This window comes from Mustelus asterias, chromosome 15 (assembly GCF_964213995.1).
Source record: "Mustelus asterias chromosome 15, sMusAst1.hap1.1, whole genome shotgun sequence".
NCBI lineage: Eukaryota > Metazoa > Chordata > Chondrichthyes > Carcharhiniformes > Triakidae > Mustelus > Mustelus asterias.
Window position 1 is genome coordinate 37,994,035 of NC_135815.1, and position 21,167 is coordinate 38,015,201.

Sequence of the window (21,167 nt, forward strand, 5' to 3'; positions counted from 1 at the left end):
GAGGGAGGAGGAGGAAGGGCTTGAGCAGGAGATCATGTCTATCCAGGCTGTTTGGGAGCAATTTTCCTACATGAAACTCAATGAGGAACAAATGTGTACATAAGGAAGCCCTCGCTAAAATCTGTCAATTGCTGCAGCTACAGCTGCAATCTCAGAACAGGGCAGCATTCCCAATAATTGGCTGTGAATGTGACAGTGATGAGGCAATAAACCTTTATGCATCTGGCTTCCTCCAGGCTAAAACTGGAGATCTTTGCAACATCACATAGTTTGCTAGCTAGTTGCTGTTGTGTAAAGGCGGTCACTAACATTCTCTACTTAGTGAGAGCTAACTACATTTCATTCTGTCTTGTCAAAGATAGGCCAGTGAAGTGAGCAAGTGGCTTTGCTAGGATTGCAGAGTTTCCCCATGCTGTAGGTTGCCATTGATGTCAAAGACATTGCTGTGCATGTGCCACATCTGCCCTCAATTGGAACTGAAAGGATGCCATCCCTCGACATCCAGCTGGTGTGTGACCATACTGAGAAAATCATGCAGGCCAATGCCTGGTATCCTGGCAGCAGTCAAAATGCCTTCATTCAGTGACAATCTCCTGTGCCAGCTGCAGTTGAGGCACCACGACAAGCCAAAGTGTGGCTAGTGACGATGAGGACTATCCACTGACAACACGGCTACTGACCCCAGTGTGTAACCCACTCACAGCTTGCATTTGGTTAAAATCAAGCTGCCCCATGAAGTGTAATCGAGTAAACCACTGGTGTGCTGAAACAATGCTTCCACTGCCTGGACTGATCTGGAGGAGCCCTGCAGTAATCAGTTTGAGTGGTTTTCAAGGCTAGTGGTGGCCTGCTACAAGCTACATAACCTCACCCATGAGATGATAGCCTTTGCCAACAGCTTGAGCATGGGAATAGGAGAAACAGGTGGAAGAAGAAAGAAGGAGCAACCTTGACAGTGCCTGTCCAAGTGTACATAAAGAACTTATCCGAGTGTGATATCCAGATCTGCAGCGCCAATTCCCCATTCACCAACATTCTTCTGGTCCTGCCCACCGCGCACCCCTACCACGTGGTTAATAGCAATGAGGGGAGCATTCAGTGGAAAACCCCTTTACAATGGTGGGACTAGAAGATCCTGCCGCCTACCAATGGCGAGCTGTCCCTGCTGCTGTGAAACACACAGCAGGTTGTGCCTAAAATCCCGCTAGTCTTTGGTGCAGTTATCTGTTTTAACTTAAACTCATTCCTAATTCATTCAACATTCACCCCTGCCCCCAAAATGCCTTTATTCTCATGTTGTTTCTGCATTACCTTTTGATTATCTGGGGCAGGATTTTCCAGCTGTGTGCACCCTGTAATAAGTCTTCAGATGCAAAAGTCCCTTCACCAAAATCCATTTATTTACAAACTCTAACAGCAGTACACAGAGTGCTATCAGTCAGCAGTCTACTTCCAGGGGTGTCAGGGGAACTGACACTCCCAGTTAAGTACAAGGCAAAGACTCCCTGATTGGCCCATCAATTGGATCCTTAATCAGAGAGTTCATACTCCAATAGGCCAACCTCAATGGCCTGAAAAATTCCTGTCTGAGCTCAATGGACCTATAAATGGTCCACCCGATTTTCTGTACTGTCCACTGCAATTCCCGTGGCAGGCAAGAAGGGAAATTTCCAGCCCTGGAGATGGAACTTTCTCATCTGTAAAACTATTGGTTACACCATACCTTTTTTTATGGTGCCATTTTGAGGCTTTTATATCCCAAATGCCTACATTGCAATGGCAATCCAGGGACTTGATGCTACACTACAAGTCGCAATACAACGACTGTCAGTGTGATGTCCAACTTTAGTGCAACTTCTTTTTAAATCTTGACGGTAAAAGAGGCAAACGTTTTATTTTGCACTGAATGAAAGTGAAGCTTTTGTGTCAACAGTCTCTAGTCACTAGATGACTCATCCATGTACGATATGCCAAATGCCCTCCCTGCATGCCTGCAATTCTGTCATCCTAAGCTCCAGTGTGATTCAAGTGGACAGTGTAACCCTGACTCTCAGCACAAATCCCTGCTCAAACACTGGCAGCAATATATTGGCATGTTCACTGTAATAATAGTTTGGGACAACAGAACATATTCAAAGATATCTGAATACATAAATTATATGGAAAGCATTTGTGACTACAGTTGGTTTATGATGAAACACTGTTTTATTTTAAACTAATGATGGTCTGAAATATTTTTATTTATCATTTTCCACCCTGACCCAGTGTGGTTAATTTCTGTTCACGATTTATCATTAGGTTGTAATCTGTATTTCTTTTGGGTCACTGATGGCTTCCCAGCCTGTGACACCATCAAACTGATATGCTGTAAGGTTAGAATGCAATATTTAAAAACTACAATGCAAAATCAAGTATAGAACATATGCACATTTTTTAATAGCTTCATTTCTAACAGTGTGGGAGGCAATGGTAGGTATGCTTTATTGTCAAAACATAATTGTTGGCTTTATTGTTAGATATGTGTTTCAACATAGCGCACATTTTATATCAAACATTTCAATATATGACACTAAATACTATCAAGTAAACTATTATTACAGTGAACATGTCAATACTGGGTGGCACAGTGGTTAGCACTGCTGCTTCACAGCTCCAGGGATCTGGGTTTGATTCCCAGCTTGGGTCACTGTCTGTATGGAGTTTGCACGTTCTCTCTGTGTCTGTGTGGGTTTCCTCCGGGTGCTCTGGTTTCCTCCCATAATCCAAAGATGTGCAGGTTTGGTGGATTGGTCATGCTAAATTGCCCCTTCGTGATAGGGGGACTAGGTAGGGTAAATGCATGGGATTATGGGGATAGGGCCCGGGTGGGATTGTGTTCGGCACAGACCCGATGGGCCGAATGGCCTCCTTCTGCACTGTAGGGATTTTGTGATGTAAGTACTGCCTCTATACCCGGATAGACAAAGTTGGAAGAAGTTTGACATATTTTATAAGTGAAGGATATTTGCTGGAGATGTTCCATGTATTGATTATGCTGCCATATTATTAAAGATGAATGATATAATTCAAAATAAAACAGTAAGTGAAAATATAAGCAGAAAAAAAATTACACGCTGTGACATAGCAAGAAATAAGACATACATGCAGCCAGGCAGCAATGTGGTCACAATCCTCTAAGAATATATATCGGGTAAAAAGGGTAGAATAAGGACTGGTCATTTTGTAAGGCAGGGATTGGGCAGACATCTGGTGGTTCTAATGCTGTTGCAGCTAAGCCCCAGGATACAGAGGCAAGCTGTTTCAGCTATCCATAGATTTTTTTTTCCCAAAGGGAATTGATGAACCTCTGGGGAACAGATAGGGGGAAAGAAAGGAGAAAGAAGAGGTTGTGTTTGCTAAATTGCACTATTTGAATAACATGAAAATTAAAATGCAAAGCACATTTGTTTATCGTTGCCTAATTCCATCTGCAACAAAAACAATGCGCAAAGTGGGGCATTAGCTGAACATGGACTAGAATCTGATGATGCTTGTTGATTAGAAATTGTTTGTAGATGCCTTGCAGGATTCCATGTGACCTATGAAATTAAAAACAGCCTTATAACAATTTTACTGTCAACTGTATGCCTCCTGTAAAATGGATAGTTTAAAATATAAACCAGGTCTGACTTAACACTCTGCAATATCAGATAAAGTGAACTAGCTGAATGTATTTCGTCAAAGTAGCAAAAGAGCTGTCCTTTCAAACCACATTCCTTTACCAATTTTATCGTTAATGTAGACTGACAGTGAAGCACAGTGTGTATCATTACTTAATGAAAAGTGGACTTCTGCTCGATTAAAAAGTTGTGAGCCAAAATATTTTTTTGCAAATTATAATGAGACCAAGTGGTAAACCTTGTGGAAATTTATATATTTTTTACAATGAAATATCTTTTATAGCTGTTAGAACAATGATTCAAGGACTTACACAAGCTTCTTAAAGTTTTTGACTTTGAGAATCATTCTGAGTTTATGTGCAGCCCAGTCTAGTCCAGTTATACCAACTGTTACCTCCCTGGGTACTTTGTGAATTTTTGTTTTCTACAAATGCTTTAAGCAATGAATTCTAGCTCCAGTTTATCAAGATTTGCCAGTACAAGTCAGTACATCAAGGAGAATGTTAAAGATCCAGTAATCCTCTCCTCCTCGAAGTAGCTTTCATGCTTAACCAGGTTTAATTGTACACTCTGAGCTGGAATTCTACTGATGCTAATTGAACACTTTACTAGAGTGTTGAAGTTAACATTGCAAGCAGTGATACTTGAACTAGTCAAAAAATCCCTAAATGACATTTTCAGCCCTGTATCCCTTGTATCTTTTTTTTATATATGAAAATTGAGCAATCGCAACAAGACCCTTATTATTAATGACAGAACCAGGCTAGACAGAATAGTGGCTGTATTGATAGGCATGGTTAACTTAAAGCACTTGAAATGAGCTGTTTTAATCTTTCTAATTACTTCATTAATATGCCACGTAAACCTCATAATAAATGGCCTTCTTTAACTTCTTCACATGTAAAAGTTTTTGACTTGTTTCATTTAATTTCACCGATTCAAAACTGGTGGTCTGAATTTAATCAGGAAAGCTGAAATTAAAATTCAGACGGGGGATTGTTTTCAGCATTGATTCCCGGGATTTAGTCAGGAAGAGCTATGACATGGCGCTTGGTATTGCAGACTGTGGGAGAGTAGGAAAAGGAACAAGATTGAGGATCAAGGGGGAGGCATATTGGTGTAGATCGCAAGCTTCTGAGTTGCTTTGTTGTTCAGATCACTGGAGCTAGAAAGGACCTAACCCTCGTAAATGGTACCCAACGGTGATTTATGATTTGTCGATGCCAAGTGGTACAAACTTTTCACTATTTGAAAGCAATGGATGACTGTTTGCCTGGTTTCTAACCCGTCGTAGAATAGCAATCAAAACAGTGGCGATGCAAGCCAACTTGTACCTATATGGAATGTAAGTCTCAAAATCGGGTTATGGCAATAAACAACTGCTTAACGTGCTCATGTAATGTCCTCCTGTCTGATGGTTCAGCTGAGGTGTAACCTTTCAAAAGAGCAAACAAGAAATGACAAATGAATGCATTATGAAATTGTCCGCCAATATCACCAAGAATATGTTCTAACTTATAATGATTGAAACCTTTGAATATAAATTACATTGTACTACATTCTTTACATGAAACTAACCACTTGGCCTTATCGGGAAACATCCCAAAAATTAAGCGAATGACGTTTTATACTTTTTTACATGAGGGATGGGGAAAAGAGATATGCCTTTCACTGAGGGCAGAAGGTCAACCATTACTTTTAACAACAGTACAGTACGTTAGTAGTAAAAGTAGGTCAGTGCATTCAAAGCATTAAATCACCTCTTTAGTCCAGTAGATTTAACACAGACTTATTCAAATGATCATCAGTCTACTCAAGTTGTGCATAGTGCCAAATTCACCCGGCAGTTCCAACAATAACCATCACAGGCCTCAGAGGGTTAGTGACTGAACAGAGCTATAGTTTGATGATGTTACATAGATTGACATCCGCAGTAATGTAGATGCTTTAGGGAAAGTGTGTGTACAAGTCTGGATAGCCTAAATACAGCTGTAGTATTAGTAATATGATCTCACTGCAAATAAGAACCCGTGAATCACTCAATTCTGAGGCTGTTCACAGATGCAGATACTTTTTTTGTCGGATAAAGTATCATTTAATTTTAAAGTCATGGTGCTAAAAGGATGGTTACTGTCCTCTTAATTTGGTTTCTAAGTAGTTTGTTCACGCTTCAATAAGGACCAAATCACATACTTTAGCGAACCAAATAATTCTTTACATGTATAAAAGACCCGATAATCGTGGTTAAATGTGATTGTTACGTCAGTTAACATTCTTCCATTAAACAATTTTTAAAAGTCATTCATGTAACGTGTTCCTCCCTCTGACATTTCTAATCAACTCTGCTTCAAGTATAGTTCAGCAATAGGTGGGTCTCAGTTAAATTTAGAGCCTTTAATGTTAAGCATTAAACCACATTTAAGTATGTAAAAAAGCATTAAGTGAAGATTATGATTGCAGTTAGTTAATCATTCTGTTGTGTAGCAGAAATAAGAGTCCAAGCTACTGTGCTGTGTTTCAAAATTGGAATCATTTTGCAGAGCATTGGTTGGACATTGTGGCCTAGGAATTTCAGGTGCAAAACAGGCACATAAGCCACCGATGAGGTGAGAAAGAAGCACACACCCATTTCAACCCTAAAGTTCACCATCCACATTTTGGATTGGGCTCCTCCAAAGGCACCCAGAACTGTTTAGAGCAATGAATAACTTATGTAAATAAGGATCCTCGACTAAAGCTCCATTAACATTAACTACCTACCTTCCATTAGAACATAAGAACATAAGAATTAGGAGCAGGAGTAGGCCATCTGGTCCCTCGAGCCTGCTCCGCCATCAATAAGATCATGGCTGATCTCCATTGCAGATGCAAGAGATGTGAATGGAGCTGACCACTCAGTGCAAGTTGAATGTCATGTAGGGTGAGATAGAATAAGAGCAAAAGTTGGTAAGGTATGAAACCTTCCACGTTGCTAGCTGTCACAGCCAAAAGTCTGTTCCTTCACACGATGGCCAACCATGAGGGGTAGAGGATGTGCTGGTGGACTTAGCCTCCTCTGCTGGCACCCGTATGGCATTATTTTTAGGCACAATTCCTGGACCCGTGTAATGCTGCAAGACGCTCAGCATTAAGGCTCTGATTAATTACAGATTGAGCGTTGGACAGAATGGCAGTATGGCCTTTTGCGATAAGATGGTAGAATCCAAATCAGATCTCAGATTTGCGTAACTCAATTTAGTTGGACTATTATTTCAGTATCTTTGGGCCCAGATACTGAACAATGCAATTTGCATCAGCATAGGCATACCTCAGTTTCATCATAACATTGAAAGCAGTCAAAATAAGACCATAGTAAGAACCCAGCAAATGAAAGTAAAACATAAGTAGAGCTAAAGATGTAAGTGGAAGATCCATGGAAAAGATCCATGTTATGGGAAGTGGCAGCTGACGTCAGTTTTTCCATATGTTCTCTTTACCTTCAAATTCTTAGGCATAAACCTACTTCTCCTGTCTGCAGACACAGCCGATCAGTACCATAGATCTCTGTTGTGGACCACTGAGGAAATGAGATCCAAATAAATCAGGATGAACCATTTTGGTGTTTTCTCACTTCAATATATTACTTGCCTTGAAGCTTGAGTGTGACAGTCTTGGCACATACGGTATCATATGCATTAACCTACTTGCTTAGTAATTGCCTTTTGTTTTCAGCTTAGTAAATGGTTTGCTTTCTCCCCGTGCCGCTCACAATTGATACAAGTGTGCGGAGGCACAAATAATCAGGTTATTAATGTGCACAGCTTTGTGGTGCCTTCCTCTTGCTCAGAGCGTCTGCCAGGATAACAAAAGACTTGTACATGTTGCATTCGGGCACATTTCCACCACACCGAAACGCCAGTCTATGAGGTCTCATTCAGGTTAATGCAACAGCAGTCAGGCGTCTGTGATGAAGCTGTATTCCTGTTCCTGCCAAAGTAATTTCTGAGCAAAAATAAAAGGTTCAAGGCTTGTCAGCATTAGCAGCTAGATAGCTGCTTAGACCTAATGAGAAATTGGACATTGCTAGACTCTGAGCTATCTTGCCAGAGTCATTTTTCCTGCTTGCCTTTTGTCGGAACGACAGAAAGAGATGTTGTTCAATTAAAACCTCTGACCTGTTGTGGGCTCCTGGAGGCAGCCCATTTCATGCTGGTGATGTGAGTGATTGGCAAAATTTAGACAGTTTTGCACCATGCAACATTTTTCAAAGTTACTGTTATATTCAGAGCAACAAAAAAAAATCATTGACACTTCCTGTTAGCTGGTTTCCGTGGTGACACATATTCCCAGGAGAAATTTGATATAATTAAATTAGGCTTCTTTTGATGTCAATAAATTAAAAGGATAGATTGTCCTTAAGGCAGTGATCCCACTTGGATTTAGTATAAACTGCAATTTCATGTTTTGTATAGCAGTTGTGGAACGCTACTTAAAATTATAATTCTCTTTACCTCCCCCTAAATATTCACGCACATCCGACTCTTTATTGATAGAAAAGTTTGGACATTATTGGCAAAGTAATTGAAAATTGGCAAGGGCTTGTTTACACTGAACATCTGTTTAAATGTAATTTAAAATGAAAAATGTTATCAACCTCGTGATATGGCAGAAATATCTTAATTTGCATTTTTTAAGTATCTTTATTTTGAAGCATGTGAACATTATGATTTGGCTTCAAAATATTCCCAATAGAAACTCCTTTTCATCAATTTGCCTCCCATATTTTTGCTGCGAATATCCTTTTAAAAGTCTTCCTGCTATCACAGTAATCTATATTAGTGTGCATCCCTTCATAAAACGGACAAGCTACCTGGGACTTTGCTTCCTAATTGAAGCATTTTCTAACTGAGGGGGAAGCATGTGGAAATGTAATACCATGCACATTATTTTGCCGTTAAAATGTTTTGTTGGATTTGTTTCATATATGCCGGCAATGCATTGAATGTGATGCTTTTTACTGCTATCGTGGTTCAACAGCAGTTTTAACCTGTATTATAGGAGGTACAAATGTACAAGCAGCTATTGATTATTGTCAAGTTATAGTCCTATGAAATCATTTTTACATTTTAAACTGTATGCCAATCGAGCAGTCCCTTTTAAAAAAAAATAATTTGGTATTAATTCAAGCCATCCATCATGTGAGCCATTGATTTAGCAATGAGCATTTGTATTTTCATTGTATTTTTCAATGCAATTTTTCTTCTTTTCCAGGCGTGCGCTTGGATAGAGTACGTGGAGGACGGCAGAAGTATAAGCGTAGGATAGACGCAGAGAACAGCCCTTACTTGAACCCTCAGCTGGTTCAACCAGCCAAAAAGCCATGTGAGGACAACAAATTAATTTATATTATATTGTACAGGATGTCCATTAACATATAAAGCTTCAGCACATTAATTTACAATCCCATGAAACACTAGCATGTCTTATCTATTTCAGTATAGTCACCCTGCACACACAGTTAAAGAGTTCGCAGACAGATGGGAGTGATAATAGGCAGAGCTAATCCAGTCTCCATTTTAGAAATCGCCAGAATTTATTCTTCATCAAGGGTAGTCTGGTGTTATTTTGTGAAAAAATATGTACAGCCACGTAGAAATATTTTGACTGGTCCATATTTTTTTTCTCTATGTAGTTCAGTTAAAGAGACAGTGCTTCTCACAGCAGTGTCGCTGCCAGCGATTCTTCTTTTTTTAATTTTGTGCTTTACCAAAAGTTCTAAATCCCTTTAAAATTGTAATTTTGTTTACAGTTGTGTCCCATGACTGTGATTTAAAATGAGGATTATGAAACAATGTGGAACATTGACAGTATTAAACACATCTGTGGTATGTTTTCTCTGAGCCTGTAAGCTAACCATAGTGTTAAACTCAAAACACTAGAATGAAGATTACAAATCCTGCATAAGCTGGATATTGTCTTTTTAAATCTTTAAGCTTTTATGATGAGACTTTGCCATCAAAAGAGTGTATGTTAAATTTTGGTTGCTTTCTCTCCTTTCTCTTTTATTTGACTGTTAAGGAAGACTGTAAAGAATAGATATGGCACAAAATATCATCAACCTTGTGTTGCAACACTCATTCAATAATTAGGTGATTTATTTTGAGTTGACTACATTTCTTTTTATTGGCAAGCACATCAAAATCACACATATTGTATGGGCCCATATTAATAATTCCTCTTTAGACCACAAGGAATTTAATGCGCGGCTTTGTGTGTCTTTTCAGCACAATTGGGCATAACCATGGACAAGTCAGTGGCTGTTTGTATTTTCCAGCACATTTCTTCTATTAAATAATAAATAATTAAGTATAGCTGAAAGCAATTCATGGAATTTCAGATGCTAATCGGACTAGAGCTCACACTTTTACAAGAGTGAGCACTATGTGTAATATACCGCATTGATGAAACATCCTAGTCGCATTTACATTTCTGTGAATTGCATTATATTAATATTTTGCAATGACGTCTTGTCTATCAGAACCAAATTTTTAATACTGATATCCAAATGGCAGAACATGTTTAGTATTTAAGTCCTTAAATGGTTGGAATGATGAATCCTGATAAACTCTTTAATTTTTTTCCCTTTGATTTAAAACAAGGGTTTATTTAATTCATCTTAAACATTCAAAGTAGATATGTGTAGTTGTTAAGGGTGTGTATGCTATCTGTCAGATTTCCTGGTGGAAATATACAAGAATGTAATTTAGTGGACTCCGGGGGAAACAACACTAAGTTAATAAAAGTGAAGTGCATTTACGCCGGGTTAGCTCAATTGGCTAGATGGCTGGCATGTGGTTCTGAATAATGCCAACAGCACAGGTTTAATTCCCGCTCTGCCTGAGGTAGACTTGGAACCCACCTTTGCACCCCACACTTGAGAGTGGAAGGCAATGGTACCACTGACAAACTGCCAAGAAAAATGGCTCAAGGTAAAACATCAATGGACAATGAGCTGAGGACCTGCCTTTGGGCAGAACACACATGAATGAATGAATAGTAAATTCACCTTTTACTTCACCGGATGGGACATCATCTTAAGCTTACCCTAGATTTTATATATAGAAAAAAAATCAGAGCAAGTTTCCTTTTCAGAACATATGGATTCTAAAATGTTTTCTGACAATAAATGAATATTGCAGTCAATGTCCAGAGTACATTATGATTTTCTATGCCTTTGTGGTATTTTTAAAATCTGGGGTCATTTTCCTATCTTTCACTAATTATAGTGACTGTCTATTACACCACTCGACTAAACACCTCGACTTGTTGTAAAGTACAAAGACCCATACAGACCATCGGAGATATCCATGGTCAGATTTAACCTGACATGAGACGTGCATAAAATCACCCCTCCCACTCCTTGTTAAAATTGCTAGGTAATGTGTTTAAAACTTATTTTTTTTTAAAAAGTTTAGCTTAAAAGGATTGGGCTTTACTAAATTCTAATTTTTGACCTTTTAGTATAATTCTTTCCACTCCTCAAGACATCTGAACGTGAATAAGATTGCACTGTTCTGTGTGCTTATTTTGGATAGCCTCAACATTCACCGATCATTACTTGTTATCGAAGAGCTGTTGTGTTAATCTTCGGTAGTTTATTTAATTAACAGCTTTTTCTTAAAAACAAAACATACATTTATAAAATATATGGTCAATTTTCAACTTGTGTCAGTCAGGAAGTGCAGTATGTCTTGTACCTTGGGTGTAGGCTAAGAGATTTTCTGGATCCTGATTGATTATTTGTGCATAACAAAGCCTTTCTGATGAAAATTGGGTTGTATTGATTCTAATTAAGGCAACATTAAATAAGATTTACCAAGAGATACCGCTTGCAGCTACTCAATTCCCTGAGTGATGAGGCTGTCTAAACTGACGCAAGCATTTCTTCTTTCTTTTGCCCGGGCCTTCTATTCTAGTCAACAAGATTGTCTCACACTTGCTTGTGGCTGAGCCAGAGAAGATCTACGCCATGCCCGATCCCACCATTCCGGAGAGTGACATCAAAGCCCTCACTACACTGTGCGACTTGGCTGATCGGGAGCTAGTGGTCATCATTGGATGGGCAAAGCATATTCCAGGTACAAAAAGAAAACCACACCAAAGCAGCTGTCGAGCATGTCATGAAACACATTTTACCTTTGTGTTTGGGTCTGAATTTTCCACAATTGGGAAACCACAGAAAAGACGTTATGGCGAGGGGGGGGGTCACTGGTCCTTTTTGCTGCTGGCGTGAATCCCAGTGTCCCGTTGAATGGGACATGGGGGCTAAAATGGGATTCCCGACGGGCATCAAACCTGTCGCCATTCTCCCCGCGAGCCCTTATCAGGTTGTCACCCAGACCAGGTGAGAACCCATTGATTATGCAAGACTGCCAATTTGAATGTAATTAGCGGGCTGAAGCCCGATTCAAAGCTCTCCCGCCAGTCACCCGGCTCGCCAGTGGGATCTGCACTGGGTGGGCCTTGGTGCTGCTCATGAATATCGTGGAACTGGCGCAGTGGACCCCAAGTTTAGGGGGCCGGCGGGGGGGGCATCAAGAAGGTAGGTGCAGTTCCCATGTGCCTCTCTGATACTGCCAGGCTGCAGCGGGAGGGTTCCCCAAGGGTCCTGGGGGTTGGCTGGGCTTGGGCTGGGGGCAAGTAGTTGACCTCGACACTCTTCCTGGGATGGGGGTCTAGTGGCTAGACTGCCCCTCCTAGCCCTGGGAAACATGAAGATCACTCCTGGCATGGAGATTTCAGGTATCTCTCTGATCAAAGTCTTCATTCTGGTTTGTGGAGTATGAAAACTTTCAAGTGGGTCAGTTTTCACTGTTGTCAAATTATTCAGCTAAATGAGCATGACTCGTTAACACACTTCCGATTTAATCAAGATTTATTTTGGCAATGTTCATTTGTACAATACATCTGCTGTCTCTCTGATCTGTGGTTCTGATTGAGCTGAGGAAAACTATGGCCCAGACTTTCAACACGGTGGAGAGGCTCTCCATCACAGAAATAGTTGAAGAAATGCCCCAAATCCTAAGTCTCCCCCTATGCACCCTTCTCCAAAAGTGGCACTTTCCATTTTTGCAGGATGGGGATTGGGTGTGGGGTGTGTTTGAGGCATGTGCGGTTAACAGAGGCACCTCACCATTTAAATCACTAGCTTCCTCCACTTAAGTGGGATTCTGCTGAGCCAGGTGTGTGAAGTACGAAGGATGGGATTTTATGGCCCTTCCCACCGGTCCCGTCGAAGGCGATCTCCGGTGGCAGAACGAGCGGGTCACGCAAAACACTGTAGACATCAGCAGGACCAGAAGATCTTGCTGGCGGCCAATGATAGGCTGTCTCTGTTGTCAGTAAACAACTTTGGGGGGGGGGGGGACTAGGGGTGGTGGGGGGGGGTGGAACTGGGGGTGGGGGGGTGCAGAAAATCCTGTCTGAAGTGTCCAGAATTAGATCTGGTAAGAGCAGGTCTGAAATTTGTGAATTAGTTTGGATAGCCTGGATAAACCTTCAGAGAGATAAGGTGCCCCTTTTGATCTGGTCCCAGGACATCTTTGGTGAAGTTCAGGTGTGGAGATGCCGGCGTTGGACTGGGGTGAACACAGTAAGAAGTCTCACAACACCAGGTTAAAGTCCAACAGGTTTATTTGGTAGCAAATACCATAAGCTTTCGGAGCACTGCTCCTCCGTCAGATGGAGTGGAAATGGTGTCCATTGGAATTGTTACAAGTAGGCATAAGTGCATAAATTCATTAATGTCAAGTTAATTGGAACTGACAACAGACCTATCACAATTAACTGTCAAAACTGTCAGAAGCAACTGTCAAAGGGAGCTGCCAGGTTGTCAAGGCATTTAAAAGTTCTTCCATTTAAATCTTTGGAAAAAAAATGTCTGGAGTGTCAAAATAAAATGATTGCCGCTATTTCACTCTTGTCTGTGAACATTAGCCGAAGGGTTACCATTACTAGGTTAGTGCTGCATTATTGAGTTATACTGGATGCTATTTTGTTTTTTTGTAATGAAACAAGACCTGCAAATTTTACCAACTCTTGGCAGACTTGCAACAATATTTCTGCATAAATAACCATTGAATGATTACAGCACTCTCTCAAAGAGCCACTCACCTAATCCCATTCCCCCACCTTTTCCTGCAATTGTTTTTCCTTCAGATAATTGTCCAATATTCTTTGAAAGCCATGACTAACTCAGCATTCACCACACTCTCAGACAGTCTAATCCAGACCCTAACTACTCACTGCAACAAAGAGGTTTTTTCCTCATGTCACCATTTCCTCTTTTGCTTGTCACCTTAAATTGGTACTCTATGGTTCTCTATCCTTCAGTAACCAGAAACAGTTTCTCCCTTTACACTCTGTTGAGGCCTCTCATCATTTTGAACACCTCTATCAAATCTATTCTTCATCTTCTGTTCTTCAAAGAGAACAGTCTTAGCTGCTCCAATTTATCCATATAACTTAGCTTCTTCAACCCTGGAACCATTGTCCTCATTCTGTTCTGCACCCTCGTTGATGTCTTTGCATCCTTTCTAAAATGTGGTGTCCCAAAACTGGACACAGTACTCTAGTTAAGGCTGAATAAGTGTTTCATACAGATTTCACATAATTTCCTTTCTTCTGTATTATATATTCCTATATAAAACCCACAATCCAAGATACTTTGTTAGCTGCTTTTGCAGCCTTCTCAGCCACCTTTAATGTTTTGTGCACATATACCCTCAAATGCCTTTGCTCCTGCACTCCCTTGAGAATTGTGCCTTTATTTTATATTTCCTCATCTCAATATGCCTGCAAAAATGAATCACTTCACATTCCTTGTACGTTAAATTTCACCTGCAATTTGCCCACCCATTCTACTGATCTCTTGAAATTTGTGACTAACTTCCGCAGGTGTCATCATACTTCCAAGTTTTGTGTCATCTGCAAATTTTGAAATAGTATCCTGCACAGCCAGCTTTAAATCATTAATATATATCTGGAAGCGCACTAACCTCCCACCCCCCCCCCCCCCCCACCCCCACTGTCTATGGAGCCCTACTATATTCCTCCATTCTGAAAACCAGCTGTTTACCACTACTTACTGTTTTCTGTCACTCTGCTAATTTTATTTCCTTGTTACTCCTGTTCCTTTCATTCTGTGGACTCCAATTACGTGGCACTTTATAAAATGCCTTTCTGATGTCCATTGTACACCATATCAGTCGCTTTACCCTCATCAACCCCCTCAGTTACCTCTTCAAGAATCTTAATCAAATTAGTTGAACACAATTTGCCTGTAACAAGTCATTGCTGTCTTGTTAATTAATCCACTTTTGTCCAACTGTTAATTTGGTCCTGAATTATGATTAACCTGATTGCCCTGTCGTTGCTTGATTCGTCCTTACATCCTTTCATGAGCTAGGGTGTACCATTAAAATTTTCCAGCCCTGGGGTACTAACTCCATATTTAAGGAATATTTGAAGATTATGACCAGTGCTTTCACTATTTCTGGGTATTCCCTTGGTATCCTTGGAGGCATCTCATCCAGCCCTAGTGACTTGTCAACTTCAACTGGTTACTTTAACTATTTATCCTGTTTTGTGACTGTTGAACATCATGAACCTGCATCAGTATTCAAAAGGCTTCTAATGTAATCACATTGCTGCAAAAACATTTCTAAGGTGCAGAGTCTGTAATTTCCAAAAATATCAATCGTACCACATATGAATACAAACAAAAATACAGCAATTTTGAACAAAGTGCCTTAATTTTTCCCTAATTCTCCTCATCTGACCTCATCCACTTTTGGTCCCAGCCATTTCCAAAGGAAAAAGTTGGTAGAGGTCACTGAAGTAACCCAAAGAACCAGAAGCCTTAACTTACTGAGATAAGCATACGCAAGATAAAATTTAGAGGTAAAAGAACAGAATAAGAGGGGTTGGAGTAACTTGCTTGAATCCCTCCAGTTCAGTTTCCTTCCCTGCCGCACTTTTCTTAGCAAAGTCATGAATGACATCCTGTTTGATTGCGATAAAGGTAAATTGGCTCTCCCCTTGCTTCTCAATCTTTCTGCAACCTTCCACATGGTTGACCTCATCAGCCCCCACCAACACCTCTTGTCTAGCTGGATAGGACTGCACTCAGCTGGGCTACTTTCTATCCTTCCATTCTCTCTTCCCATTCTCACACAATTACCTTTTGGTCCTGCCCACGGTGTGGTTTTCCCAGGGCGGGTGATAGATTCAATGGGCTGATCCCATTGACAGCAGTGAGACCAGAAGATCCCACCACTGACCAATGGTGGGCTGCATCCTGCTGTTGAGAAACATGCAACGGGGTGCGCTGAAAATTCCGCAGGTGACATAAGTACCTGTTGTAGCTGTACTAAAATATCTTCTTATTCTAATTTAAAGTTTAATCCAGCAATACGACATCACCACAAAAAATGTAAAACATTGACAGGTTATGTTTTACTTGTAACTACAGTTGAATATTGGAATTACAGCAATATTCCTTGACAGGAGAAAATTATTTGTGAAGGTAACTTTTCATGCGAAGTGCTCCAATAGTCATCAAGAGTGGTTATTCTCATCATCTATCCCTACCATCGTGAACCAAAGGTGACATGATTTTAGTTCTCTAGAACTGAACAAACCATCTATAATTCCATGGTATTTAGCAATTTGTACTTGGCATCACAGAGCAATTTGACTTCGAACACTGTTATGATGTGATGGTAGGGCATGAAGGCATAAAACATTTCAAAGGATTATTTAAAAGAATGAAACCTTTGTTTGAAGTAATCTGGTGATCCTTTAGCGACATGTAGTGATGCCACAGGGAATGAGGTGGACAATTTGACGGACCATTGAAAGGTCTTCGGGCGGACTAGGAAATCCTGCCCTTGATCTCATCTTGGTTTTTGATTGGTTGATAACTTTCCGTCAGCTTTGCTACATGAGTACGAAGGTCTCCAGCAGGTAAGGCATTATCTAAAGATAATACCTTTAGTTATGCCTGTGTTTTCTGTACTGATTAGTGGACAGATTGGCCTGATGCATCCTGATTTGCAAATACCATCAAAATCTGAAGGGGGGTTTTACCTTCTCGCCCTGCCGGTGGCCCGGCAGAGTGAGTCGGTAAGATTGTGAGAGAGCTGAAAAATCGGGTTCGCGCCCCATTTCTCGCCTCTCGCGACCTTATCAGCATGGGATATCCGGTGAGATCAGCCTCGTGCCCAAAAAGACGTGAGGCTGATTATAATATTTCAATTCAATGGGTAAATAGAATTTAAATATTACAAGTGAGCCCGGGGACCTCAACGGTAGGACCAGGGGCCATTGAGGCCCCTCCCCACAATCGGGAAATAGGGGGTGGGGCAATGCCCCTTAGGTAGGGCACCCTGGCACTGCCAGCCTGGCACACTGGCAGTGCACACCGGGCACCAGCCAGTGCCGGGATGGGGCCTAAGGGGCAGGGCCTACTGGGTGGGGGTGGGGCATAAGGGAGGCAGGCAGGGGGATGCTGCGTCCTCTGCAACTGGGATCGAGGGGTGACGCTGCGCACTCTGCACATGCGCACTGGTGCCCTCTGCTGTATGCTGCCGGATTTCGGGCGAGCTTAGGTCCCACCCCTCCCCCACTTGCTGGCAGGAAATAGGTCTTGCTTCATTTTTTCTTCAGAGTAGTAAGATTGGATTTTTAACTCGCCCAAAAAATCGGCGCGACTCTCTCCTGTTTTCACGCTGGTTTGGCACGTCAAATTTTTTTCAGTAAGAGCACCCCCTGAAAATATCAATAGAAAATAAGCAAGATGTCAGAGTTTTTAGCAGTGTCTGCAACTGAGCTCTTTACTCATTGGCATAGCTAACAAATAAAGTTGCCATTTTGGTGAACCAGTTTGAAGCCAAGTTGCTTGTTTTTGTATGGTTTTGCTCTTTTCAGGTTGATTTTGTGGCATTTTAATGGAGCAGTGAATTGGGAATTTGATCCTAATTAACCCTCGCTGTGCTTTGCCTTGGAAGTGCTTGACTAAAAACTCTTCCACTCTCTGTTAATGCTAGCTTTTGACTAAGCGAACATGACCTTTACCCGAAAACGAAAGGTAGTTAGAAATCTGATCTGAGTATCCTAACAGCCAACCGTCTTTTAGAAGTGAGGGTTGGGCAAAATTTAATCCCAGCAATTTAGCGTTTTTCGAGCGAGCAGGTGCCTTTTGTCACATGCTGGATAAACATAAAAATGGAAAGCACAGTTGCAAATTCAACTGAAAAAAAAAGGCATAGTTTAAATTCTGAATGTTTCCAAGGCAGGAGACCAACGTGTGAGCCACATAACCGCTGATGAAATATTATTTAACAGTGATCGTGAATTAAGGAATTGGCTTATGATAAAATCAGCTCTTCTGATGTGAAGAAAGAGCACCAAAGAAATTGCTTTGATTAATTCTGTATCACAAAGCGCTTAACTCAGCTGTGTCCACAACAGAGGCAAATATTTAAAGAAAAAATAAAACGACTTTATCAGTAAATAGAATTAGGCTACACATGCTAATAAAGCAGCTGAACAGAAAGCGGGACGTTATGAAATTTGAACAGTCCTTATCTGACAAAGAGCACAATGAAATTAGACAGCACTTGACTTCAGTCGTTTCAAGTTAGAGTGGAATGAGTGGGTACAAGAGACGGAGGCTGTGCCCTAATAGCCCTTTACTGTGACAGGGCCCCCACCATTAGCATCCTTTTATATTCGCTGAAATTGCCCATGCTTCCTATTCTGCCTCCTATCTGCCTGCCTTCTTTATTCTCTCTTTCAATTTTGTACGTGCTTGGATAAGCGCATGCTAACACAATATGATTGAGCTGTAAAATGGAATTCTGTCGGCTTTAATCTCTTTTATGTAGATACTGTGGTAGTTCCACACTTCGCTTCATCCAGTCTATTGTAAGACGCACAGAATGGACGAGAGAGTAATGTAGGCTGAATCGTCTGTTGAAGCTAGGTTTCACACATATGATAAAAAGATTATCAATGCAGCAGTCAGATGTATTGTTACACTTTGTGTTGGATTAGAATATTCACGTGTTACCACATTAACAAACTACTGGAGGTGCTTACTCAAGCATTGCTATAACAGCACATCATACTTCATCCCCGTGTTAAAAGAACTAGTATCTTTCTTTGCCCTGTGTAAGGTGCATTCAACTACTGTGACACACTAAAACCATCTGACATCCTCTTCAGGGTATTCTCTGAACCTTTAGGTCTTGAAACTTTTTTTTTGCTCACAGACTACTCTCCAAAGTCTTTAACGTCTTAAATATTTCACAGAAAGTATTTCACTTAAATCACCGTATCCACTGCTTAAGGGCAAAGCAATACCTAGGGAGAGAAATTCAACATCATTGCACACATTTTGTGAGGGTTTAGCCAATGTTGCGGAATGGATTGCCGTTTTCTACACTCGACCGGTCGTGAGACGGCTGCCAAATTGGAAGCTTGTAACTTCTAGGAGTCTAGGCTGCCCCACCTGTAACATGCAGTAGGTGGCTTAAGTGCACAAATCTGTCTCCTCACACGCCAGTCCTCGTAGGCACCCAATTGAAATTGGGCACAAGATGTGCAGAGCTTGTTCCACACACATTCCACTGAGTTCCAATGGAGTCAATCTTGCTTATTCTAACCAGTGATCTCTGAACGGACCATTGGAAGTCATTCCAAAAGAGTAAGAAAATGTTTAACTATTTTTATTTCGGCGGAGTCAAGAGGATCAAATGTGCTCCTCCTAACGTTATAAAATTGCTGCAGGTCATCTTTGTGTTAGAGTTGGCTAGATTTGGTCAGACTCTGACCAGTGTGCTACATTGGGTTGCCTGATTGTGTCCCCAGTTTCAAGCAGATAAAGTTAGAAACATCGTAAATAGAAGTAGGAATAGGCCATTCAGCCCTTTGAGCCTGCTCTGCCATTCATTTTGATCATGGTTGACCATCAAATTCGATATCCTGATCCTGTCTCTTCCCCCACCGTCCCACCCCATATTCCTTGATATAGAAACATAGAAAATAAAGTTCATTCATTCATATGTACTCTGTCTGCAGGCAAGTCCTTGGCTAGTGTCTGCTGATGCTTCATCCTGAGCTGTTTTCTTGGCAGTTTATTTCCCCCAGTGATGGTTTACCATTGCCTTCCACTTTCAGGCAGAATGAGGAGACAAAGATCCCAAGTCTACCTAAACTGGAATTGAAATCAAACCCATGCTGATGGTGGTATATTGAACCACACACTAGCCAGCTACCCAACTGAGCTAACTGATCCACCGTTCCCCCACCACACTCCCTTCTGCTGAGGAAGCCTTTGGCCTAATTGCAAATGGATGCCACACTGACCTCTTTGGCCATGCATTTGGATTGATCCACTCATTTTGCACAGGGCTTCCACTTGAGATGAATTTCTCCCCTGTCAGAAATATGATCAGCGTAAATGTCCTATTATTGTGCATCCTTTGTCTCTGTTTCATATTCTTGTTTCAAATGTGATTACATCAGAAGAACAGGCTTTGAAACATTATTGAGCCCAACCACATGAAGCAGTTCATTTATCATCAGTGCATGAAGTAGTTTACCAGGGTGCTCCAGTAATCATATAATTTTAATTGTATGTTTTAATTTGGTTCATTTGTACTGCAAAGCGCAATTATTCTTCCCAGCCAGTTTCACATAATGATAACTGCACTCAATGCTTAAACAAGCCTTTTCAAAAACTCAACAAATGCAAAAGGATATTATCAGATAATTCTTGAGCGTTTTTCTTTGAAAAGCTACATGATACTCCCCTTCAGAAAAAGATGGTGATTGTTAGAGACTGGAAGGATATAAACTGTTCATTCCAAATCATGCCATTATACAGCACTGAAGGTGGCTATTCAGTCCATCGTGTCTATGCCAGTTATCTGATTATTTTGCTCCGCTGCTGTATCCCCATATACCGACAATGTTCTCCTCTTCAAATATTTATCCATGAAGTACAGTACTTCATTTTAAATCCTCAGTAAGAAACTCAAGTGACTGAGTTGTCTTTTGTAAGAAGGGGCTTTGTTTGGCATGTTAGATAATTAGAATAGAATAAAATCCCTACAGTGCAGAAGGAGGCTATTCAGCCCATAGAGTCTGTGCTGACTCTCTGAAAGAGCATTTTATCCAGGCCTAACCCTTCCCTATCCCTGGAACCCTGCATATTTACCATGGCTAATCCACCTAACCTGCACATCTTTAGACTGTGGGAGGAAACCGGAGTACCCGAAGGAAAACTAAACAGACATGGGGAGAACTTGCAAACTCCACACGGACAGTCACACAAGGCCAGAATTGAACTTGGGTCCCTGGCACTGAGGCAGATGTGCCACAGTGTGGCCCACAGTGTTGTTAGTGGGTTCTAGGTTACAGGATCTGAACAGCAGTAACAGAATGAAAGTAAAGAAATGACAG

The 21,167-nt window shown here is 41.0% G+C and overlaps 1 protein-coding gene across 7 annotated transcripts in view; it reads left to right on the forward strand.

Moving 5' to 3' along the window:
• Positions 1-21,167, forward strand: part of esrrga (estrogen-related receptor gamma a) — a 264,166-nt gene that overhangs the window by 207,283 nt on the left and 35,716 nt on the right. For all 7 annotated transcript variants that reach the window (XM_078229786.1, XM_078229785.1, XM_078229783.1 and 4 more), the window contains 2 exons: positions 8,910-9,020; positions 11,615-11,776. In XM_078229786.1, coding sequence (XP_078085912.1) covers positions 8,910-9,020; positions 11,615-11,776 — 273 coding nt within the window. The remainder of the gene's footprint in view (positions 1-8,909; positions 9,021-11,614; positions 11,777-21,167) is intronic.